Source organism: Rhipicephalus sanguineus, chromosome 9 (genome assembly GCF_013339695.2).
Source record: "Rhipicephalus sanguineus isolate Rsan-2018 chromosome 9, BIME_Rsan_1.4, whole genome shotgun sequence".
Classification (NCBI taxonomy): Eukaryota; Metazoa; Arthropoda; class Arachnida; order Ixodida; family Ixodidae; genus Rhipicephalus; species Rhipicephalus sanguineus.
The window spans coordinates 115698736-115724547 of NC_051184.2; the positions used below are offsets into that span (position 1 = coordinate 115698736).

The following is a 25812-nucleotide window of genomic DNA, read 5'->3' on the forward strand; positions in this document are numbered from 1 at the left end:
GTCGAGCTCTCTGTAGAGCAAGGCAGAGTTTGGCATCGGCCAGGGCTGCGCAGAAGGCCCAGTATGACCGGAAACATCGCCATCTTTCATTTAAGGTAGGTGATCTTGTCCTGAAGCGCAACCACGCTCTTAGCGACGCGAGCAAGGGGTTCTCAGCCTCGCTCGCTCCTAAGTGGCTTGGTCCGTACCGAGTGGAGAAAGCCTGGACTCCGCTCGCGTACTTGCTGAAAGATCCCCTTTCGGGAAAACTCAGCCGTGCCCACATCGCAGACCTGAAAGCCTTTTCGTCGAGGTCTGACGAGCTCGCGCCAGCGCCCAGTGGCTCTGCACGCAAGCAACGGGGCACACCCGGGACGGCGGACCGCATTCGGACCACGCACCGGTATAACCTGAGGAAGCGGTCACCTTAGTGATTTCGCGCCGGACGGCGGACTTATTTCCGCAACCGAAGGCCCTCACATTACTATCTAGCCTCAGTTGCCTAACTTCTTTACGGCCTGTGCTCGCAAAGAAGTGGGCCCCGCCCAGTTTGCTGCTATTTTTGTTTGTGGGAGTGTTCATGTTTACTTGATGTGTTTTTTTTTCCGTATTTTGCCGCGTATGAAGTGTCATTTTGTTTTGTTTGCTTTTCGCTGTGTTTTTTTTTCTTTCGCCTGCGGAAGGGGTCGTGCATACTGGTGCTTATGCGGGGGAAGAGGTACGAAGGACGCTAGGCGCCTTCCATCGCGTGGCGCGTTGGGAGAAGCCCGTCTTCGGAGCTGTGTGTACGTGTGTGTGTGTGTGTACGTGCGTGGTGGATCTGTGCGTGCCCTGGATGTGTGCGGCGTGGTGACGACACCATAGGAAACCACCTTCACCCTATCGCCGTGGACCCTGGAGGTGTTCGGGGACCCGCTGACGTCAGGCGGACCGCCCGGCTGTGACCGTGTTTCGGCCGTCGCCGAGAAGCCTTGCTGCGTTGCCTCACGGCTGCTGCGCGAGGCTAGCTGACATGGTAGCTGCGCCCGGCTCTGTCAACGCCGGGACGCCTTGCAGCCAATTTGGTTTGGCGTCAGGATTACGGCAGAGGGACCGGCTGTCCCAGCGAGATCTTTGGTCATACAGCCTGGAATTCGGGACCTCCGAACCACCACCGAAGCGGCGTTCGTCGGACTCGCGGGTCTGTCGTCGACTAGATCGACGAGCCGAAGGTGAGCCCGTTCCGGGCATGTGGACCTCAAACAGGCCTCTTGCCTCGCACTCTGGCCAGCAACATTACGCGCCGCCTCCCCTGCGCGCCGTGGACGCTCTCCCGTGTGAGCATCACGAACACTCGCCTTAATTTCTTTTACCCCCTTCCGTAGCACCATATTGTATAGTATAGTGTATTTCAAGTGTATTGTGTTATTATTTTTTTTTCCTTTTTTATTTGTAGAGTAATTAGCAGCAGTTGTGGGCCTGGGCTGAGGTTAGCTGTTGCTCATTGCATAACGCCTTTGCATGCATGGGCGACGACCGGCTGCCTTTGCCGACCGGTATAGGGTGATTTAAGGAGAGGAGGATGTGGGGATCCGAGGCGCGCCCGAAGCCACTGCGCGGGCATTCCGAATCCTTTCCCTCTCCCGTTCTCCCGAGAGGGCAAGTGGCGCCATCTTGCGCTACGCGCCGACACTCGTGGTGGCGCTGCGCGCGGTCTGAGAGCCGCGAAATTCGGCGGGACAGACGCGCGTGCAGGCCGGGACGAACTCTCTCTCTCCTCGGACGCCGCTGGGTAAGCACGTATTTCCTTCCGGTCCAACGTCCCCTTTGGGAATCGCTGGGCTGTAGCCTGCCTGGGTGCCTCGGCATCCTTGCAGGCGTGTTTACCTCAGTGTTAGCTCCGGTTCGTACGCTAAGCCAGAGAGCGGTGCCTAGTGCTCGTGCGCGGTCGTACCACGCCGAGTCGCACTTGCCGGAGGCCCACGCGTACGGAGATTGCCCTAACTCCCGCGACCAGGCCCAGTGGTCATCGCGAGAGTGCGCAGCATAGCCGCGAGGGACCTTTTCCCGAGCGGCGTGTCAAAGCTCGCCATTGCGAGCTGCGACGTGCTCCGCGGAACCCCTTGGTGTATCGTCCGCGTCGGGAAGCCCTTTTGCTTCCCCGTGCCCGGGAGCGGACGTGTACTGTGTGTTTGGGGTGCCGCCGAGAGGCAAATAAAGTGTTTGTGTGTTGTATGTGATCGAACACTGTGTTTATGCCGCGCGGCGCTCAACGCCTTTGCGAGCAGAGCGCGTGCGGAGCGGTGCGCAAAACGTAAGCAGGCGACGGTAGACGCGGCCCTGTGGCTCGCTAAGCCTGAACCCGCGGTAGTCTTCGGCTCCGGTGAGCATCGAGGCTACCACAAAGTAAAAAAAATAACTGACACACCTCCAGGCTGCACGGTGCGGGAAGCTTAGTCTTGCGATCCGCCGCTTAGATAAACTTTAGAAGATAATTCGCGGCGGCAAGCGATCCCTGCGGGAGGCGCGCTCTTGGCGGCGGGCGTTTTACCAGTGCCGCTTTGCTTACAAAGCGGACTCCTCCCGCACGTGACTCCGATGTTCAAAGCACGAATGAGATAAGGACCGCAAGTAAATGGTGATAGCTTTAAAGGTGCGAACAAGGTATGTTATATACAACCAAAAGCTCCGCCAGTAGTTTTTCTGAAGGCGCCTTCAATACAAGACGCATGTGTTTCCTCTTCTACAGTGATGGCCGACGCCGCTAACTACAGCGAGAAACGCGTGTTTTGTGCCGACTATCTGCAGAGACACAAGAAGAAAGTTTTGTACCAGCGGAACTTTCGTTGTGTAAAAGACTTGGACATAAGTCTGTTAAGACAACAGCTGCCAGAAGGTAGTCCTCCTGTTCAAGAAACGGATTTCATCTGCGGAAACTGTGTTAACCGATTCAAGGTAGTGAATGTGGATTCTTCAACTTCTCCTGCACCTGAATACACGCTCAAACATGCGGCTGCTTCGCCAGTGGAGGAATTACCTGAAAATGAACATTCATCTGGATCTGAGGAGGCATCTGTGTCACGGGAAATATTCTTGCCAAAACAAGCGGCAGTTGAAGAGCTTAACAGGTATGTGCAGTGCGCAGATGTTTCCCCCTTAAAACCTCCGCATATGATTAAAAGAAAATGCCGAAGGTCATACGCCAGACGAAAAGAAGGCGAAATTGAGCACGCTGTCAAAAAGCGACTTCGATCAACTTTGACAGCAGCGTATGACGTAGAAAGCCATTCTGTGATATCGACAGATCGCTGCAATACCTGTTCAGACTGGTTGAACAACTTAAAGCAAGCCTTCGAAACTTCGGAGTCGTCCAGTGAGCGCTGTCGCCTCTTAAGTTTGCTGCCAAACTCGCTTGACATCAAGACAATACAGCATGCCATTCCAGCAGCGACCCGCTACATGATCCGCAAATCCAGGAAGCACAAGGAAAGTCATGGTGTGTGGTCGGGTCCTGACCCTTACTCCAGAAAAAGGATAAATCAGAATGATCTCGACACAACACTGGGCTACTATACAAAAGATGAGTTCAACTGTAGCCAACAAAGCCCGAATAAAAAGGATGTCGTTGGCGTGGTATTGGGTGGTAAGAAAGAGTTCATTGCTAAACGTGTAATGACGCGTTCTGTACGTGAAACTTACCGATTATTTAAGGAAGCTCACCCTGAAACTGGAATCGGTCGGACAAAGTTCTATTCTTTGCGACCGAAATGGGTCACGGCCACGCCGACACGAGAAGTATGTGTCTGTGTTTATTGCGCCAACATAAAATTGGCCGTATGTGCCTTGGAGAAAACCTCCGGTCAGAAGAAAAGCATCGAAGTCTTTCGCGACATTTGACTCTGCAGTCCTTTTTCTTTCAAGTGTGAACTTCGAGAGTGTTCGGCTTGTCCGACGGTTGGAGCTCTTACTATGACTGATCTCGGAATTTCTGAAGATGTAGAAATATTATATGCGGCTTGGAGATAAAGAAAGAGTCCACTCCGAGCGCATTCTTGAAGCACCTTCAAGCATGCCTGAAGAAATGGATCAGCCACGATTACATAAGGCGTACTCAAGGTGCAGCAATCAGTGAAGAGAAGAAGACTATACACAAAGCTAGTGTTCTTCTGCATTTCGACTTTGCAGAGAATTGGACCGTCATGCTACCAGACGAAATTCAGTCTTACCACTGGAGCAAAACCCAAGTGACTATATTCACCTGTGTGGCCACGACGCGGAAAGGTGTGCACAGTTTTGCTGTCGTAAGCGATGACATGTGCCATGACTCGGCCCATGCATGCTACGCCGTAGCTAAGGTGAACGAATGGCTTGAAGAGCACATTGCAGTGTACGCTCACGTTACTTACGTAAGTGATGGTGCTGCAGCTCATTTCAAGAACAAATTTCAAATTTATGAATTGAAAAAGAGCGGGTACACATCAGCCAAGTGGTTATTTTCCGCTACCGGACATGGAAAAAATGCCTGCGATGGAATCGGGGGCATTGTGAAGCATCAGGCGACGCTACACAACCTTCGAAATCCCGCCACATCTGCCATCAACTCTGCTTCCGACATCGTGAAAGTCCTGACTCCTAAGTTGCCAAAGATTACATTTATTTATGCCCCAAAAGCTGATATTGAATCTTTCAGACAGCTGAAGGCAAGAGAATGGGTTTCGGTTCCTACGAGGCCTGGTATTCAGTCTTGGCATGTGTGGGAATGCAAGTGGACCCATGGCAACGAACTGCAGTTGTTCGTGGCGAGAACAGTTGCTTCGGATAAGCAGGCACTTCGGCAATGAGACCTGCGGCAAGTTCTTGAAAAGAATGCGTATAAGACCAGACCAATAAAATATAACCGTACGACAAAAGTACCCTCAGCCTTCTTCCTCGGCGACACTGGCATCCAACATGCTCACTTGTGCTGTCAAAAAATGTCCTAAGGCACACAAAACAGCATCGAATGATGGAAGAGTCATATTTTTAAGAACGAATTCCACTTTTCATTATTTTTTCCTTCAGTAAACTGATCAGAATGCTGGAAATCCTCAATGCGACCACTGGCACGAGTATGCCACATTCGGCGTACTATAACTTGTTAGGTACTCAAATAATGCAACACTTTTTTTCATATAATGGTAGACAAGGTCTTTGCCTTTGACCACAGAGATTTAAAAAAAAAAATTAAAAATGGCCTTTTTGAGAAAAGTACTTTTAAACGTAGGCGTTTTTGGTAAACCGTATATTCTTTAGCACAACTTCGAAGCATAACGGTGAAAGTGAGAACCACGAAAAATATTTTAAAATAAAGCCAGAACATCGAAGTAAGTATGTACCGAGTTTTATTATCATCAGTTTAACTGCTCTGCAGCAATAAATTTCTGAATTACAGGTATTTTGGCCGGTTTACCATGTTCGTGATTTTTTTCCTCAAAATTTGTTTAGCTGAGAAGTGCAATAAAATACTCATAATGTCCTATTTTACTTGTTTTATGACGGAAAAAAGGTATTGCGACCAATAAGCGCACCACTTTGCTGGTAGGTGCGCTCAAAGTTGAGAAAACGCGAAATTGGCGTAAATGTGGTTTTGGTGGCCAAAAATTTGTATATTTTTTTTCAGGCAAACAAAATTTTTTTTCACAAAACTAACTTCGGAACCGTTGTTCTGAGTCAAAACCCCACACCTGAAGCAAATTTCATTAAAATCGGGAATGGTGACCAGGACCTCGTGTTCGATCTTATCTGGACACACCCTGTAGGCAAATTAATTCGAGATAACTTATATTAAAATACTTTAAAAGAAGGTGATATCTTTATCATCCTCTGATGGAGAACATTATCTTGATTAGAAATGTTCTCGAAGAATTCTTCCTTGATCTTGTACACGTGCCTTGACGAGAAGGGTAGGAAATATATGAAACTCAATTAAGATAGTCATTTCTGACAGTGCATTTTATGGCCTTCGTGACGTACTAAGCTCAGGAGTGATTTGGCACTGAGTATAAAAATTTCGTGACGTAAATGGAATAGGTTGAAAAAGCACTTGCTATTTCAAAAGCCAAAGATCAAGAAGGGCCTCTAAGCCACTTCTGTTTATGCAGCGCGTTTCAGTGCTGTCAGAAATGCGCTTCCATTTCATTGGTTCGTCATTCTTTGAGTACTAAACTAACGTGCAGCGCCCTGCCCAGTTTTTGTCACTGTGTCAGAGTCACGCCCGTAGCCAGGAGTTTTTTTCGGGGGGGGGGGGGGGACCACTTGTTGAAAGCCTTCATTATTTGAGAAAAACGCCTATTTTCATGATTTATTTTCGAAAAAACACCGCGTGTCATCAAACTGTCGGGAGGGGGGGCGGAGGGGCCTCTGCCCCCCCCCCCCTGACTACCGGCCTGGTTAGAGTAGTGGCAGTTCCTTCCAGATGTAATGCTTCTTCATTTTTTCGAGACAAGCCTTCTTTTTTGCTTCGCCTCAACACTCCAAGGTACGTACACAACGCGTTCCTTCTGTTATTTCAGTTATATTTGCGTTTAAACAACAAGAACACTTATCCCTCATTATTCACGGACCAAACTACTCTCTTACCTACTCATAAACTAGCGCGCGATCTATGTGCGCTGAAGTGGCCGCAGCTGCAGAGGTCCACAAACGTGTCTAGCACGCTGGAACGGCGCGCTCCGGCACGTCCCAGCACGCTCCGGCGCTGTGTATAGCCCATACTTGAGCATTCATACTAAGCGATCATCCATGTTATAATTCGGGCTCTTTCAAACTAGGTGTAATCGGCAAACGTCGTCACTGAAGTCCGGAGCGCACCATCTAGTGTTCTAGGGAGTGTCTTGACCACTGCACGCTTGTCGCTCTCGCCTGCACATGCATAACTGGTCGCTTGTTATAAGCATCATTCATATATACTCGCAGGCAATGCTTCGTGATTGTTTTTTACACGTGGTATCGCTTATATTTAGGCCTCCATGTTTTCGGAGTTCATATTTCTTGAAATTCGGAGGGTGTTTTCCGCAGTTTATTCTTTTGGAGGAAATGCGTCGTTTTCGGAGTTTATTTCTCGCAAATCCCCAATTCTCCGAAATTCAGTGTTTATTTTGCATTATAAGTTATAACAATGTGTTCTTATTAATCTTATTTCTCATGAAAATGCGTTCCATTGTTGCTGATAATCCTGTTTCTCAATCCTTTCATTTTGTTTTCACTTGCTGTTTATTTACCAGGTTCATAAGGCTGTTGATGTCCACTGCTGTAAGCTCGCCAAAGCGTACGTTTGGAGGGCAGGAGCTAGTCAAGCTGCTTGCCAGCTTTTTCTCCCAGCCTCGCTCATCCTCTTGATGAAAAATAAAGGACCTATTGATATTATTATTTTCAATATTCCGAAATCGTAGATGAAATATCTGAACACGAATACATACGAACACACTAAGTGTATTTTAGATAATAATAATAATATCTGGGGTTTAACGTCCCAAAACCACCATATGATTATGAGAGACGCCGTAGTGAAGGGCTCCGGGAATTTCGACCACCTGGGGTTCTTTAACGTGCACCTAAATCTAGGTACACGGGCCTCAAACATTTTCGCCTCCATCGAAAATGCAGCCGCCGCGGCCGGGATTCGATCCCGCGACCTTCGGGTCAGCAGTCGAGTGCCATAACCACTAGACCACCGTGGCGGGGCAAGTGTATTTTAGATGCCTGGAAGGTTTTACCGCACAGACACATCCAATTTTTAGTGCCCTAGAACCAAACCGCTCAAGGCCTAAACACTGGCCACTGCAACTTGAAGCGATGCTTAAGAGAAGGGAGCATCGATGGCGGGGTGCGGGCCTAAGGAGCTTCGCTCCTAAAAAACAAAACTGACGTGTCGGCTCCACTACGGGGGCCTTGTTCACCGTAGTGGAGCCGAAACGTAAATTTTAGTTTTTAGGAGAGGAGCTCCTTATAGCATCACCTGCTCGGTCGTCGCTCCTTGCGGCGTGTCCTCGCCGTCGCGTCTCCCGTATCATTCAATAGATGGCGCTGTCCCATAGAGATCTGCGAACACTTGTGTACCGCCGTCGATTCGACGAAGCTACCGACGACACGAGGGCTTTATGCCGGGTGTGCGAGCAGGAAGAGGAAACCATCCCCCACCTTGTGCTACGCTGTACGTCTTTGTGCCCCCGCCAGCGAGAGGGCACTACTCTGCCCGAGGCACTGGGGTTTGCACGCACGAGTGACACGGTGCTGCACGCAGGCGATGAAACGGCTGGTGCAGTGAACTATGCAGCAGTTCGCACCACCAAATTCAGGGGTATTCAGACGGGGGAGGAATGCTCAGGGGAGACGGGGGGATTGCGTATCACGTGACCGCGACGTCACGGATTAGCGAGTGGGCGTGACCCCTCCGCGCCTCCTCGGAGGAGACGGGGACGTTTTCCCCGAAAGGACAAACGATCCCCCTGCGGGTGGGGATGTGGCGGAATTTCGGGGTCTTGTTTGGCCACATTGTTGCACTTGCTCCTGCAGAGAGCGGCAGTGGTAGCAGTGGGTGTCCAGTCTGCAGCTGGATGGTCGTCTGCAGCTCGTCGTCAGCAGCTCGTCAAACGGGTGGTGCTAGCCACCAGTGTAGTCTAGTAACACTGGTCTCCCCCTCCGTTTGCCTCGTCCGTGTGAGTGGGGGGCATTTGTGGAGACTTCTCCTCGCGAGCTGACGTCACTAGGCTCCGCCTTTAACCCCCGAGCATTTCTCCCCCGTCTGAATACCCCTAAAGCAAGGCTGGTGCGGTGGTGGCGAGCGACGCAGCGGCAGTGAATTAGCCGCACAGACTTATTTACGGTGCTGTGAGTGTGTGTGTTTTTTTTGTTTTTGTTTTTTTCTTCTTTTTTTGTTCGCTGGCTAGGGCAAATCTTGCCCGCCCGATACAAAGGGAATAGCCCCAAGTCATCATCATCAGCATGCAAACTGCAGTTGGGTGACGATACACTAGATGGCGCTGTCCCATAGAGTTGAAAAAAAAATAAATAAAATAAAATAAAGAATAAAATAAAAATAAAAAATAAAAATAAGGAAATAAAGAATAAATAAATAAAAGTAAAAATAAAAAAATTAAAAAAATGACAAGGAAAACCGAAACGTAAAGTTTAATTTTTAGGAGAGGAGCTCCTTATAGCATCACCTGGTCGGTCGTCGCTCCATGCGGCGTGTCCCCGCCGTCGCGTCTCCCGTATCATTCAATAGATGGTGCTGTCCCATAGAGATGCATGCAAACTGCAGTTGGGTGACGATATACTAGATGGCGCTGCCCCATAGAGTGGAAAAAAATAAAAAAAATAAAATAAGGAATGAAAAAATAAAAAAATACAAAATACAAAAATAAAAAATTTAAAAAATTAAAAAAATAAAAAGTAAGGAAAAAAGGAAAAATAATCAAAGCGGCGTATCGTTTTGATTACAGCTGGGCGAAACCACTGAACATTTCATGGTGTAACCATGATTGCTTCAGGAGCTTCGCCCAAGCTCTTCATCATTCACCCGTCGATATGCTGTAATTTTTGTTTTAACGATTGGTCGGCGCTTGCAACTTCCCGCCATGAATTTTGCCGACGAGACGGGTTTCCGTAGAACCCTGGATTTCAAGCGTGTTGTAAAAGACGCAAGCATACTTTACGAAGTTGCTGCCGCTGATGGATGTGCGCTCCGTGCGATTGATGATTCTCACCCTTGAAGGTGCCCTTTGAACGCCGAAAATGCCTATTTGAAATCGAGGTTTGTAGGATAAATCTGAATTGTCAAAGATGTTACCGGTGAGTGTTCATCGATTTTTTTCGGATTTATCCGCAAACACGGAGCCCTACTTATGATGTGTCGTGTTTGTGGGGGAAAGCGAAATTTGTTCGCTAGCATTTATTCATGTATAGCAAGGAGTATGGCAACGATGCTTTACCGTTTCAGTATTTATGTTGCATGTAGATTATGCTGCACAGGCATGCAATCAACGTCGTAGGCTTTGAAATCCCGGTGCGCTCAATCTGTACAATAGGCACTGGATGTTTTATGTCCAGTACTTGCAAGCCATCAGTAGGCACCATGATCGGACTAACACTGTCATTAGTAACGAGGCAAGACATGCGACAATCGTGCGTCCAGTATCATCAATTAAGTTGTTAAGATACGAACAAACCAATCTTTTTTCGACCGGCATGGAACGCAGTAGTGTTGTTGAACCTCGAGCGGATATTTTTTTTTGCAAACTTCTTTCTATATTTTGCTGCCTTAATTTCCTTTCCCCCGCATAGAATAGCAAGCTGAACGCGCCTCTGGTTGACCATCCTGCCTTTCCTTCCTCAAAAAAGTTTTAAACTGTGCGATGAAGACGGGACGACAGCAGGAACACATACAAACACACGTGCGTGTTTGTATGTGTTCCTGCTGTCGTCCCGTCTTCATCGCACAGTTGCGTGTTTGTATGTGTTCCTGCTGTCGTCCCGTCATCATCGCGCAGATTAACACTTTTTCGAAACAATGAACCGACTAGCCCAGCAACATGCCTTGCTTTGCTTCCTTTGCCTCCTCCCCCCTGTCAACATCTGCTCAAACATATGGTATGAAATAGCGGCTGCCTACTCTACTTTCAAAGCAACAGCACATTAAACTTGTGAGATTGCCGATGAACACGCGAAAAATTTTGTTGCAGTAACGTTGACGCGAAGTGGGTCTGACAGTGGTTGAAGCTCTATGATCCATGGTATGTTTTGTTCAGACAGCTGCTCAGTCGGAGGTTCAGAGTTATTATTATTATTATTATTATTATTACGTTTTATTGGCGCAAGGGCATCTAAGGCCAAAGAGCGCCAGTACAAGTGTCATAGTTTCAGTTTAGTTATCTAAAATCACTGGTTATAATAATTGCTGTACAGGGGCATATCTATAAAATATATATAACTACGGTGTCTTAAAATGAATATCTATTTCATTACAAGGCCTTGATATCGTTGGCTGCAGGTTCTCACGGTAAATGAGTCGGCAAGGTCCAAGTACCTCACTGCCGAATTCTTGCCTGCGCAAGAACTGCGAGGGCTCGGACGTATTTCAACACGTACGGCAACAGGCTGTACCTCACATGTGAGGCCCAGCCTGGTGACTAGGATGGAATGATACCATTTCTAAAAACTTGGTTTTCGCTAGGTATTTAAGAAGTCGCTTATGGTTAAACATTGGGTCGAGTGATAAGAATAGCGCGGGGTGAGGTGGAATATGATAGCGGTAAAGTTCCCTAAAATGGGTCAGTCGCTCTTGGTGAAGCGCGGGACATTCAATTAGGACATGCAGAATGGTTAGATTCTCTGCACAGTGTATACAAGTCGGTGGATCACTGCCTGTCAGGAGGTGTTTATGTGTGGCATAGGTGTGGCCTATCCTGAGCCGTGCTAGGGTGACTTCGGTGAATCTGTTGAGTTTTTGTGGGATAGGTTTTGTTATTTGTGGTTTTACTAGATGGAGCTTGTTCTCGACTTGTCTGTCCCATTCAGCTTGCCAGTGTCTACGTAGCGCTCTCCGTACAACAGGTTTTAGGTCCACACCAGGAACAGAATTTACATCTATAGTGTGCCGACTAGCTGCTTCTCGGGAATTCTTGTCCACTATTTCATTGCCTGCGATCCCAGAGTGACCTGGCACCCAGCATAGAACTATAGAAAGGTTTAAGTTATAGGCTGCATTGATAGTATTAAGGAGCTTGTTGAAAACAGTGTTTTTGCTGTACTTGCCACAGGACAAGGCTGTAACTACGCTTAAGGAATCTGTGTACACTATAGACCTTTGTATCTTATGTTGTATAATGTGCTCAATAATTAGCAGTATTCCAAACGCTTCAGCCGTAAAAATGCTGGTATGTGTATGTAAGGTCTTGGTGCTGGAGAAGTTTTGGCCATAGGCTGCACAGGATACAGATGTTGAGGACTTTGATCCATCAGAGAAGAAGGCGGTTGAACGATATTTGTGCTCAAGGGCCAAAAAATGTTGCTCAATTAGCGCATTTGGACAAGTTTTCTTTTTAAAGTCTTTAAAGGACCAGTCACAAGTGACCGGACGCTGCTTCCAAGGGGCAACGGCTTCAGCATGGTCAATTTTCTGTAGATCCGCGAAATTAATTTCTAGTTTTGCTGCAACAGGTTTTATTGCCAACGGAAACGGCGGGGCAAATGAGGGCCGGTTTGCATATAGCTGTTTTGTAGACACATCATTTATAAGCGTTTTGCATGGGTGATGCTTCAGGGACATGATTCGGGTTGCATAGGTGACTCCTAGATATGTGCGCTGATAGTCCAGAGGCCACTGATCCGACTCTGCATAAAGGCTTTGTACAGGGCTGGTACGGAAGGCACCAAGGGCCAGGCGGATGCCTAAGTGGTATACAGGGTCCAATAGCTTGAGTGCTGTCTTTGAAGCTGACTGGTATACTACGCATCCATAATCTATGCGTGACACAACCAGGCTTCTAAACAGAGCTATGAGACAATATCTGTCTGTCCCCCACGACTGATGGGATAAAATCTTTAAAAGGTTCATAGTCTTAAGGCATTTTAGCTTCAGTTGTTTTATATGCTGAATGAAGGTGAGCGTAGCATCGAAGATTACACCGAGGAATTTTTGTTCTTTAGCAATGATTAGGCTTTGTCCATTCATTAGTATGCTAGGGTCAGGATGTATCCCTCTTCGTCTGGAGAACAATACCGCGGTAGTCTTACCGGCGTTAAATTTAAACCCATTTTCATCAGCCCATTTCGAAAGTCTGTTAACACCTAGCTGTATCTGGCGCTCGCATAAGGAGGTTCAGAGTTAGATGTTGCCGATGTGTACTGTGAATCTGCACGTATCTGCGACTTCGGCAACGAAAGCCAGACTGCGTCAGTTGTGCCCATGCCTGCTTTGGTGTCCTGGTTTGTACCGGCCGTCGCCTATCCGTGTATAGTTGTGGCTTCGGCAATGTAGGCCAAGCGGAAGCCGCAGCAACCGTGCTTTTGAATGCATTCTGCTTCGTGCCGGCCGCCAAGGGTCTGGTTGACAAGGGAGGTGGGGAAGCAGGGCGTTCAAGGGGTGTTGCTGATTGAGAGGCATTGGCCTTCTTTGATGAACTTAGGTGCCGATACCGCCGTTTTCTCGAGGTTTCGGCAGCCTCGCGATGCGTTGAAAGGTCTCTGGCCATTTGTTTGAAATGCAGCTATTTTCCTTTTACTTTTTGGACACTCTCTTGAGGAAGCTTAGTGGCAGCCCTCCAGTAAGGCGTCCCTTATATCATATCGTAGGTTTGGTCGGAAAGCCCCAACTAATATTATTATTTATTATTATTATTATTATTATTATTATTATTATTATTTGCAATAAAGCTAACAATTAACCTCCATACTTCATTATATTCCCTACATGTTATCCGTAACAGACTTCCATTTCCAGCAGAATAAAACATGGTGCCGTTGCTATTTTCCTAAGGGATACGGAAAAATTTACGAATATTCGGACTACCGTCTCTACGTTAACCACAAACAAGGCAATAACAATATTAATGTGCTCAATTTACCAACGCACTCTAATTTGCCTACGCACCGCCCCTACAACAACGGCTCCTCTCCTTTGTCTTTTCCGTGTCACTATGCAGCGATACGTGAAATAAACTCATAGAGGTTGACATATGTGCAGCGATACGGAAACGCAGCGATACGGAATATGCAGCGATACGGAAACGAACACGCCGGGGCCGTGGCTGGGCCAAGACAAAACTTTATTGCGATAGCGCGGTTAATGTAGCGTTGTGCGAGAGGGGTTAAGGGGAAGGGAAGGAAAAGAAGCAGTGGTGATAACGGCGGCTTCGGCTGGCGTGACGTCACGGATACATCATTCCGCTTCCCCTACGGTGAGTAACGGTCTGGGGGTTTGTGTTGCCGGCCCGAGCGACGCAACACCGGAGTTGAGGGGCTCCCGGCGATCTCGCTCCTTGTTGGCGCTCGCCTCGGTGTTCCTCCTGCTAGGGCCCCGCCGGCAGTTTCGAGGCACCGAGAGTCAACGGCTTCTCCCTGGTCATGCTCCAACTCCCGTGGCTTCACCTGGTCGCTGTGGCGCCGAATGGTTTCCCCCTCCGGACCATCGGCATTCACCAGGCGGGCTCCGTCTGTCGATGTAATGCTGGCTGGAGTCCACGGCTCGCCTCGCCCAAAGTTCCTGACCCAGACTGGCTCCCCGGGCTGCCACCCATCGAGGGGGGGACGGTCAACTGGTGAGGGCGGAATGGACACTGCGTTGTCCAGCCTGGAGCGGAGATCGTAGCCCATTAGGAGTTGCGCTGGTGACCGGCCCCCGGCCTGCGGCGTCCTGCGGTACCTGTGCAAAATCCTAGCCAGGCGGGTTTTCAGTGACCCTTGTACATTCTTCTTCAATGAATACTTCACAGTCCGAACCGCCCGCTCCGCGAGCCCATTGGACTGGGGGTGATACGGCGCTGTTCGGAGGTGTACTATGTTATTCAGCTTCGTGAAGGTGTTAAATTCCCAACTCGTAAACTGATGATGATGGTAGGTTTTAGTGGCGCAAGGGCAACTCAGGCCAAAGAGCGCCAAACACAGGGTTACGATCGACTCAGGTAAAAAACGTAGTACTCAAGGTGACGAATAAAATAAAACCGTGGTGTAGAGGGCCTAAAATAATTAAAGGAAAAGATTGTGTGCGATGGGTTTAAAAGCGGGCACAAGCTATGGGCTTTACGAAGTCACGCAGCCTCGGCAGCAGTCCTTGTCAAGACAAGGAGTGCGTGCTGCATGACGTCTGATCTAGAAATCTCAGTGACTCCCTCAAGATTGAGAGAAGGCTGAGATTAGCGAGAGTATGAAACGGAACGTAAGAAGCCTACGCTAGCTAAGAAGCTTAAAACACTTTTTCGGGGGAACATGGGCTCGTCACCAAGAAAAAAGGATGGGTGTGACGGTGTGTGGGATTTGTACAGTTCTGGGAAGTGACGTCTCCTTTCTGGTTCGAGGCACCGACACATGATTAAAACATGAACGACGGACAGCGGATCACCACATTTTGCACAGTTCGGTGCTGGAGATTTATTTAAAAGATGGGAGTGTGTCGCGTGTGTGTGGCCGATCCTAAGTCTGCACAGAACAACCTCCTGGTGTCTGTTACGTCTTTCGGTAGCGTATCGTCCGACAATCGGCTTTATTGTGTGCAGTTTGTTTTCGCTTGCCGCGTTCCATTCTTCTTGCCATTGCCTACGAATTTTCTTTCTGATGTGTGGCCTAAGGTCCTCATACGGGAAGACATCTATGTCTACTGAACTGCGGAGTGCAGCTGACTTCGCAAGTTGGTCCGCTGCCTCATTTCCAGCTATGTTGCAGTGTCCCGGTATCCAGCAGAGCGCAATTTTAAGATTGGATTTGTGAGCAGTCATGATGCATTTTAGAAGAGAGTTCATAACTGGATTTTTGCTTATCTGACCGGAGGACAACGCAGTAACTGCACTGAGGGAATCTGTGTATATGACGGAGGCTGGTTCTTTCTTCTTTAGGATGTGCCTTACAGCTAGTAGTATGCCATAGCATTCTGCTGTAAATATGCTGGTATGTTGATTCATTGTTTCAGATTGAGAGAACTCGGGACCGTGTGCTGCGCATGCGACTGCAAAGGACTTAGAAGCATCTGTGTAGTACTCAGCACACCTGTATTTTGCCTGTAAGTACATGAAGTGTTGGCTTATTGCAACCTGGGGGCCATGCTTCCCTACCTCTAGGAATGACATGTCACAGTTGACAGCCTGTATTTCCCACGGGGCCACAGTGTCCTTATGAGAGCTTAGTTGAAGATTGGCAACTGGTATGTTCAGGCTTTCAAGGTGTGAAGCTACTCTGATAGGATACGGTGGCATAGCTGATGGTCGCCTCGAAAACAGGTGGGCATTTGATGTGTGCTGCAATAGCTCGCGACATGGGTGGTCAGCATGGGAGAGCACCTTAGTGGCGTAAGTGATGCTTGTATACTGTCTTCGTCGTTCTAATGACCATCGGTCCGCCTCAACATAGAGGCTAGCTACCGGGCTGGTTCTGAAGGCGCCAGTGGCCAGACGAAGCCCAAGGTGGAGCACTGGGTCAAGCATGTTTAGTGCAGATCTGGACGCTGATTCGTACACCACGGAACCGTAATCAATACGTGATTGCACTACACTGCTCAGTAGGTTCAGCAGACAGTCACGATCTGTACCCCATGACTGATGCGAAAGAATCTTGAGTAAGTTTAAAGCTTTCAAGCATTTTAATCGTAGCTGCTTGATATGTGTGACAAAGGTCAACTTCTCATCAACCACAACACCTAGGAATTTGTGGTCTTTCTTAACGGCTATGGTTTGTCCATTTATTGAAATGTTGGGGGCTGGCCTAATGCCACGTAGTTTAGAAAAAAGTAAGCAGACAGTTTTCGCACAGTTAAATTTAAAACCGTTTGTCTGCCCAGCTTGAGAGTTTATTTACTGCCAACTGAATTTGACGTTCACAGATGGCCAGGTTGCACGATTTGAAGCTGATCTGAACATCATCCACATATACTGAGTAAGAGATTGTTTTGGGCAGTACACTACTTAGGGAATTCATTTTAACAATGAAGAGCGTGCAACTAAGAACTCCACCTTGGGGCACACCATTTTCCTGCGTAAATCGCTTTGATAAGGCGTTTCCAACACGAACCACGAAAGTACGTTCAGAGAGGTAACTTTCAATAGTGTTGAGCATGTTTCCTGACACTCCAAGAGAATGCAGATCACGGAGAATCCCGTAACGCCATGTGGTGTCGTAAGCTTTCTCCAGGTCAAAGAATACAGAGAGGCAGTGTTGCTTGTGAATGAAGGCGTCCCTGACATAAGACTCGAAGGCTACGAGCTGATCAGTTGTCGACCGGCCAGACCTAAATCCAGCTTGACGTTGGTCAAGAAGGCCATTAAATTCTAGGTAATACACAAGGCGGCGATTAATCATTTTTTCAAATACCTTGCACAAGCAGCTAGTTAACGCAATAGGCCTGTAACTGGCAGCAAGTGTGGCTTCTTTTCCTTGTTAAGGATGGGTATGACTAACGGCCTCTTTCCAGGCTTTGGGTAGACGCCCAGAGGACCATACGTTGTTGAACAGAAAGAGAATGGTGTCAAGTGTGTCTTCATGTATGTGTTTCAGCATGCCATACGTAATCCTGTCTGGGCCTGCTGCTGAGTTGCCACATGTTCTCAGAGCCGCCTTTAATTCCTCTATAGTAAATGGGCTATTGTACCCTCCTGCGGTTGGCCTTCTGTCACGGATAGGTTTACGTTCCTCAGCAAGCTTGTGTCGCTTAAATGAGTCTGTATAATGTGCTGAGCTGAAGATATACTCAAAATGTTGGCCTATGGCTTCTGCTTGGTGTTCCAGTGTATCTCCAGCAGTACTCACAAGAGGCACTGGATGGGTACTCTGTCCTTGAAGAGCTCTAACTCTGTTGTACACTTTGTGCGTATCAGTGTAGGAGTTAACTGAGGATAGAAATGACTGCCAGCTCTGCCGTTTAGATTCACGTCGGATACGCCTGCCGTTTGCTTTGGCACACTTGAAATCAAATAAGTTGTCAGCTGTAGGATACCTGCGGAATTTCGACCATGCTTTGTTTTGATTATCACGGGCATTTTGGCATTCCGCATTCCACCATGGTCTTCGTTTGTTTCGTGTCTTGTTAGCTGTCTGTGGCATGGATTGCTCTGCAGCCTGTATAATATGTAGTGTGATCAAGGCTTGGCATGCATCAATATCTAGGTTTTCAATTGATGAGCGCGACAATTTTGAAAGTTCTCGGAATTTCATCCAGTCAGCACCCTGCTCTCTAAACCTGATAGCGTTTACTATGGGATTTGTGTTTCCTGTGTGTTTCAAACAAACAGGAAAATGATCACTTCCGTAGAGGTTTCGAATAGCAGCCCACTCGGTGGTTGCCAAGAGTGAGGGAGAGCCGATTGCAAGATCTATTGCTGTGTATGAGTTGTGCGCTACATTAAAGTACGTTGGCTCTTTTTTATTAAATATACAGGAGCCAGAGGACAGGAGGTAGTTTTCGATTAACGAACCTCGGGAATCAGTTCGTCTACATCCCCATAGAGGATGGTGCGCATTAAAATCTCCAACCAACAGGAATGGATGCGGAAGCTGGTCGATGAGTTTTTCAAATTCCTCAACAGAGAGGTGGTAGTCCGGGGGGATATATAGCGAGCACACAGTTATTATTCGACCAAAAATTAGGGTTCGTATTGCAACTGCCTCTAAATCAGTAAGTATATTGAGGCTTTGACACGGCACTGCTTTCTGCACCACGATAGCGACACCGCCAGACGAATGGGCAGTCCCTTGCCTGTCCTTTCGGTATACCACATATCTTTTCAGAAAGTTTGTGTGAGTTGGGTTTAAGTGCGTTTCCTGCAAGCAAAGTATGTTGGGTTGATGTTCGGCAAGTATTTCATAGATGTCGTCTAGGTTCTTAAGTAGTCCTCGGCAGTTCCAGTGAATGATAGTCTCGGCAGCCATTTTTTTTTCGGTGAGGAGAGGAGAGCGACTTATTCAGACCTCACCGCCTTTGTGAGGCGGCTGGACTGGAGGATGTTTCTTTCCTTTGAGGCGGTCTAATGAGCTCCGCCTCACTTTGGGGGATGCCGTCAGCGTCAGAGACGCTGAGGATCCAGGTGTCACCTCCATTGCTTCCGGTGGAGACGCGGAGGCTGATGGAGGTTTGTCAAGAGGGACAGGATCCCTTTCATTTGTGGGTGTCGTCCCTGAGGTCTGTGAGAAATTGACCTCCGGGACTTTGAAGGTTGGTGCAGCCGGGGGCTGCTTGGTGGGGGGCTGTGATGGGCACGCATCAGCAAAGCTGTACTGTGTGGCCACCGTAACTAGACGCCGCCCGGCCCCCCGGCGCGCTGCGTCAGCGTACGATCTTCCGGAGAGAAGAGAGAGCTTCTTCCGGGCTTCAGAAAATGTGATGTTTTCTGTCACTTTCAACTGTATTATTTGTTTTTCCCGTTTGAACATCTCACATGTCCGAGAATACGCGGCATGGGACCCGTGACAGTTAGGGCACTCAGCATGTGTAGTGGTACAGTTCTCGGTAGGGTGCTCGTGGGCACCACACTTCGCGCATGTGAGTTTTCCACGACATGTGTTAGAACCGTGTCCATACTTCTGGCACTTGAAGCACCTCCTAGGGTTCGGTATATAGGGGCGGACTTTACAGTGAATGAACGCCGCTTTCACTGATTCGGGCAGGGTGGAGCGATTAAACGTCAAGATGATGTGGGGCGTCACCACCTCTTCACCATTCCGCCTGATGGTGATCCGACGGATGGCGACTACGCCTTGCTCTCGGAAGCCTTCGAGGAGGTCAGTTTTGGTCTCTCGCATTAGGTCACGTTGTGAAATGACGCCTTGGACAGAGTTCAGGCTGCGGTGAGGGGTGATGGACACATTTAAGTGAGCAAACTGCTTCTGTTTCAGGAGGGTGTCTGAGTGCTCTTTCTGGGTCACTTCAACCAGAAGATCACCAGATGAGAGTTTCTTGGCGTCATACTTTTTGCCTACCAAGTTTTCAAGGGTTCTCGCGATCAGGAAAACAGACAGTGCCGCAACCGAGTCCTTATCTGCAAGAGAGTGTATGATCAGGAAGCGGGGAAAGTGGTCACAATCAGTTCGGGTTCTTTTGGAGCTTTCATCGGTGCGGTTCCTTTTCAGGGACCGATCGTTGGAAGGGGGGAAAGATTTTGCCATGTGGAGCTTTAGATGTTCGGCGGCGATGGTGGCCACCCACCACCGAGCCCAACAAGGGGACGCTACAAGGTAAAACACTTGGAGTCGCCAGCCATACATCGCCGCTATAACCAAATATAACTACCCAAGGTTGGGCAACTACACAAGGTTAACCCTTGCCGCCATGAAGAACGGAAGTAAAAAGAAGTGAGGAGGAGACAGGAAAGGCTAAAAGTGGAAGAGAAAGAAGAAGACATGGGAGAGAGAGAGATAGGAAGAGGCGACTGCCGATTTCCCCTGGGTGGGTCAGCCCAGGGGTGCCGTCTACGTGAAGCCGGGGCCAAAGGGGTGTGTTGCCTCAGCCGGGGGGCCTTAAAGGTCCAATCACCCGGCGTCGGCTCAACCCCCAGGATCCCCTTTTCCCCGGACACGGCAATGCCACGCACGGCTAGGCGTGGGAGGGGGTCGAAACCCCCCCGTTAGCTCGGGTCAAGGGGGTTTAAAAAAAAATTTCTGGAGTGGAAGCTCTCGCAACGCCTTGCCAGCAAAAGTGAAGCCAGCTTTTGCCCACCAAAGAGCTCGGAAACATGCTCTTTTCTGGTGGTGCCTACGTAGATATCAAATGGCTTTGATCTGCTAGTGTAAATACTACCTTAATTATAAAATAAAAGATCGTTGTGGCCGACAAAAGTAACCCGTCGAGAGGAGTATTGGCGATTGATCACCAATAAAATTTGCCATGACTTCGAGGCTTATTTACGAAACCTAGTAACACAAAGACACACTTAGAGCAGTGTGTGACCCGTAAGAGTTGCCATATTAAAATTGTCTGGCGTGCGTGGAAAACGCTCGCTTTCCTTCGCCAAACGTCGATGGCTTATCGTGCCCCTACTAAGATGGCGGGCGCAGCCGCCATCTTTTGGTGGGCCATTATCGGATACCAGCGTCCGGGGCAACCCGAATGTACTGAACAAGGTGCGCAGAGCCTCTATGGTGGCGTGTGTGGTGGAACTCTTCATGGGTATCGCTTCTATCCACTTATTATGTGAATCCACCACAATCAGTAGCATGTGACCATCGATCGGCCCCGCAAAATCGATATGCAGCCTCGACGAACGCTCATCCGTTTCCGGCCACGCAACAGGGGGTCTCTTTGGGGGCATAGGGGCAGCTTGGATGCAACTGGTGCAGGACTTAACCATGTGCTCAATGTCATTATCGATCCGGGGGTACCACATCAAGGAGCGCCCTAGCCGCTTCATTGAGCAAATCCCTTGATGAGTACCATGCAGCAGACGTAACATTACTGCTCGGGCACTCTTAGGGACGATCACTCGATGGCCCCAGTAGAGAAGCCCATAACTCCCCGTTATCTCAGCTTTCCGGTTGAAGTATGGCATCAAGTGCTGGTCCTTAGGCCCCAAATTTTTTGGCCATCCCTCCTGCACCCATTTTTGCACCTTTGCTAAATCGTCATCAAGCTCCGTGAGAGTGCCCAGTTGCTTCGCAGACATGACACCATCATTGAGGGTCTCCGTGAGCAGCACATACTCACCGTCCACCGTTTCTTCTTGCGTCTCTGGCTGGGAAGTTGCTGACGTGGGGAGTCGGCTGAGGGCATCGGCTGGAATGTTGTTTTTCCCGGGCTGGTGTTTGATGACGTAATCGTATGCGCTCAGCAGCAGGGCCCATCGCTGGATTCGCGCCGCGGCCATCACGGGCACTGGCCTGTCTGGGTGAAAAAGTCCAACAAGCGGCTTATGGTCCGTCATCAATGTGAAAGTATTGCCGAGCAAGTATTGTCGGAATTTCGACGCACCAAACACAAGTGCCAAGGCTTCACGCTCCACCTGCGAGTAATTTTTCTCAGCTCCAGTCAATAACCGAGAGCGGAACCCTATGGGCCGAAGTACCCCGCCCGCGACATCGTGTCAAAGCACTGCGCCGATTCCGTCCGGGGAGGCATCGCATTCCAGGACTAGCGGCTTGTGTAGGTCGAAATGCGCCAGAAAGTCTGCGGATTTCAGAAGGTCTTTCACACTGCTGAAATGACTGCTGTTGAGCGGTACCCCACTTCCACTTAGCTTCCTTCCGGAGTAGTTGATATAGGGGTGCCATGGCGGTCGATGCATTGGGAAGAAACTTGTGGTAGTACGTTACCATGCCGAGGTAGGACCTTAATTCTGCGGAATTCCGTGGTGCCTGAACCTTAAGGAGGCGTCTATGTTTTCCGTCTTTGGTTGAAGACCTCGAGCGCTGATTCGATGCCCCAAAAAATCCACCTCTGGTTGGCGGAACTTGCACTTGTCTGCGTTCCAGGCCGCACGCCGTATTCCCGGAAACGCTTGAATACTTCGTGCAGGGTGGTGCAGTCATTGCGTTTCTCTGTCACGATGACGTCGTCGAGGTAGACCTGAACACCCGGAAGTCCCTGCAAAATGGTCTCCATACGCCGTTGGAACACGGCCGGCGCGGACGCCACGCCAAAAGGCAGGCGAGTAAAGCTGAACAGTCCCTTATGCGTGTTATGGTCGTGAGTTGCATGGCTTCCTCATCCAACGGAAGCTGGTTGTATGCCTCCCGCAAGTCTAGCGTGGTAAAAACTTCACCGCCATTTAATGTAGCCAGGATATCCTCCACCCGTGGCAACGGATATTGCTCAGTGCGACAGGCTTTGTTGACCGTTAGCTTAAAATCGCCGCAAAGGCGGATGCAGCCATTCCGTTTCACTACCGGTACCACTGGCGCCGCCCACTCCGCATGAGGCACCGGTACAATAATACCCGCGCCCGAAAGGCGGTCCAGTTCCGCGTCGACCTTTGGCCGAAAAGCATACGGAACTTCGCGTGCTTTCCAGAATTTCGGCATCACGTTTTCTCGCGTCTCGAAGTGTACCGATGGCCCTTTTATGAGCCCTAAACCTGGCGCGAACACATCAGCGAATTCTGCTAGCAACCGGTCCACGTTAACGTCGTCAGCACCGAGTAACGGCAGTTGCTCACCTGACGTGTTCACGTTCATGACCGGCGCCTCGAGCATGTGGAACGCTTGAATCAGGTCGCGTCCGCAGAGGTTTGGGCCGGAGCAACCAAGGACTTGCAAAGATCCAGCCGTCGACCTGTTTCCGCACGAAACCCTAAGCTGAAGTTGTCCCCGCACTGGAAGCCGTCCCAGGAAGCAGGTGAGTTTCAATGGCGAACCACGCAGCTTCGGCCACACTGTTTTGTTGCACTCATATGTGGGCCACGTGATGACCGAAACCGGCGAGCCTGTGTCGACCTGCATGTTCACTGGAACCCCACCACAATCCAAGGAGCGCACGATGGGTTGCGTAATGCCGACGTGGCCGATGTGACTCTCCGCTGCCTCCAGCGCGAACATGCCGTCCGTGCCAGTGTCTTCATCCCGCGACAAGGCGTGTACTTGGCGTTCTGGTGGTACCGCCCCGAACCCACTCTCACGGCGGCAACAGGCTCGAGCGATATGACCTCGTTGTTTACACTTGAAGCATGACGCCGAGCGGAAGCGGCAAACCTCGGATCCGTGCCCTTTTTCTCCGCAGCGGTAGCACGCAACAATCTGTGGCCGGCTTCGTGGGCGATAGGACTGGCCTCCCAGCGCATGCACACTTGCCTCAGCGGTGGGTCTTACTATCTCTTGCGCGTTGGCCTCGGCCATTTCGGTAGATATCGCAATTTCTTCCGCTTCGCTCCTCGTCAGCTGTGGTTTTCGCGAGTAGCTGCCGACGCACTCCGACGTTGTGCAGACCACACACGATGCGATCTCTTAGCATTCTGTCCAACGAAGCACCAAAATTGCAGGTGTCCGCTATCTGTCGAATCGCCACGATAAAATACTTGACCGGTTCGCCGGGCAGCTGATTGCGGGTGAAGAACTTATAAGACTGTGCTATCTCGTTCGGTTGCGGCGAGAAGTGCTGCTTAAGCAAGGCTATCACTTGTGGGTACGACAGTTCATTCACCTTATCCGGAGCACAACGTCCGCTCAGTACGTCGACGGTGTGGGTGGACAGTGCAGTCACCAGCAGGGCCCGCTTCTTGTTGTCTTCCGTGATGCCATTTCCCTCAAAGAAGGCTTCCAGCCGAACCTGGTACGCGGGCCACTTGTCGCTCGTCTCGTCGAACTGCGGCGGGCTGGCGTATCCTCCCGTGGGTGCGGCGGCCATGACGGACGGAGTTGACGCCCCGCTTTCGTCCCACCCTCGTCGCCATTGAAACGAACACGCCAGGGCCGTGGCTGGGCCAAGACAAAACTTTATAGCGATAGCGCGGTTAATGTAGCGTTGTGCGAGAGGGGTTAAGGGGAAGGGAAGGAGAAGAAGCAGTGGTGATAACGGCGGCTTCGGCTGGCGTGACGTCACGGATACATCAGCTAACAATTAACCTCCATACTTCATTATACTCCCTACATGTTATCCGTAACAGACTTCCATTTCCAGCAGAATAAAACATGGTGCCGTTGCTATTTTCCTAAGGGATACGGAAAAATTTACGAATATTCGGACTACCGTCTCTACGTTAACCACAAACAAGGCAATAACAATATTAATGTGCTCAATTTACCAACGCACTCTAATTTGCCTACGCACCGCCCCTACAACAACGGCTCCTCTCCTTTGTCTTTTCCGTGTCACTATGCAGCGATACGTGAAATAAACTCATAGAGGTTGACATATGTGGCCTGAACTGTTCGTTTACTTTATTATTTATTTATTTCCTCACCATCCACTGGCATTGCAGAACAGATGAAAGAGTAACTTATTAGCGTGAAGACTGGACTAGTTGGTACGCCATTGCACAAGATATCGACAGCGCCGAACACGAACGAAGGACAAGAGAGGGCACACAGACAAGCGCTTGTCTATATTTCCTCGCTTCTCCTTCGCTCATTTTTTCGCGCTGTAAATAACTTGTGAGATGGGAAAGGTGCGAAAAAAAAGGTAATATGTTCAAGACATACCACAATGTTTCTACCTATGCTATAATAGTTATGAATAGGCAGAATACAGCAAGATGTTAGGAGAAAAATATACATATCACTATGAATACAAAACCTCAGTGAACGGTCCACCTCTCTGTCCTGTACGTAAGTCATGTACAGCATGACTTACGTGCCACGCTCATGGAGCGCTGGCGGCAGTTTCGCTAGCTTGATATACACCAAAATTGGTATCTTGTGACGTGACTGTGTAATGAACATAAATAACACGAGTTAACATGAAAATCATGACACGCATGTCATGTACAGCATGACTTACGTGCCACGCTCATGGAGCGCTGGCGGCAGTTTCGCTAGCTTGATATACACCAAAATTGGTATCTTGTGACGTGACTGTGTAATGAACATAAATAACACGAGTTAACATGAAAATCATGACACGCATGTCATGTACAGCATGACTTACGTGCCACGCTCATGGAGCGCTGGCGGCAGTTTCGCTAGCTTGATATACACCAAAATTGGTATCTTGTGACGTGACTGTGTAATGAACATAAATAACACGAGTTAACATGAAATCATGACACGCATGTCATGTACAGCATGACTTACGTGCCACGCTCATGGAGCGCTGGCGGCAGTTTCGCTAGCTTGATATACACCAAAATTGGTATCTTGTGACGTGACTGTGTAATGAACATAAATAACACGAGTTAACATGAAAATCATGACACGCATGTCATGTACAGCATGACTTACGTGCCACGCTCATGGAGCGCTGGCGGCAGTTTCGCTAGCTTGATCTACCCCGAAATTGGTATTGCGCGACGTGACTGTATGACGAACATAAAAACTCGAGTTAACATGAAAATCATGACACGCATGTCATGTACAGCATGACTTCCGTGCCACGCTCATGGAGCGCTGGCGGCCGTTTCGCTGGCTTGATCTACCACGAAATTGGTATTGCGCGACGTGACTGTGTAAAGAACACAAATAAGACGAGTTAACATGAAAATCATGACACGCATGTCATGTACAGCATGACCACGGTGTAAGAACATACTCAGGTGA

The 25812-nt window shown here is 49.1% G+C and overlaps 2 protein-coding genes across 2 annotated transcripts; both read right to left on the minus strand.

Annotated features, from left to right (window-relative positions):
• Window positions 1–13763: 13763 nt before the first annotated feature.
• On the minus strand, window positions 13764–14499 carry LOC119405821 (uncharacterized). Its single transcript, XM_037672648.2, has one exon. It carries the CDS (start codon window positions 14308–14310, stop codon window positions 13891–13893), a length of 420 nt encoding a protein of 139 aa, XP_037528576.2. The 5' UTR covers window positions 14311–14499; the 3' UTR covers window positions 13764–13890.
• Window positions 14500–23357: 8858 nt separating this feature from the next.
• On the minus strand, window positions 23358–24167 carry LOC125759865 (uncharacterized). Its single transcript, XM_049419294.1, has one exon. It carries the CDS (start codon window positions 23963–23965, stop codon window positions 23414–23416), a length of 552 nt encoding a protein of 183 aa, XP_049275251.1. The 5' UTR covers window positions 23966–24167; the 3' UTR covers window positions 23358–23413.
• Between the last annotated feature and the right edge of the window lie 1645 nt (window positions 24168–25812).

What these genes read in the sequence shown, in the direction of transcription:
- LOC119405821 (XM_037672648.2), bottom strand. Translation starts at nt 14,310, where the DNA reads ATGGGCTACGATCTCCGCTCCAGGCTGGACAACGCAGTGTCCATTCCG.
- LOC125759865 (XM_049419294.1), bottom strand. Translation starts at nt 23,965, where the DNA reads ATGGCCGCCGCACCCACGGGAGGATACGCCAGCCCGCCGCAGTTCGAC.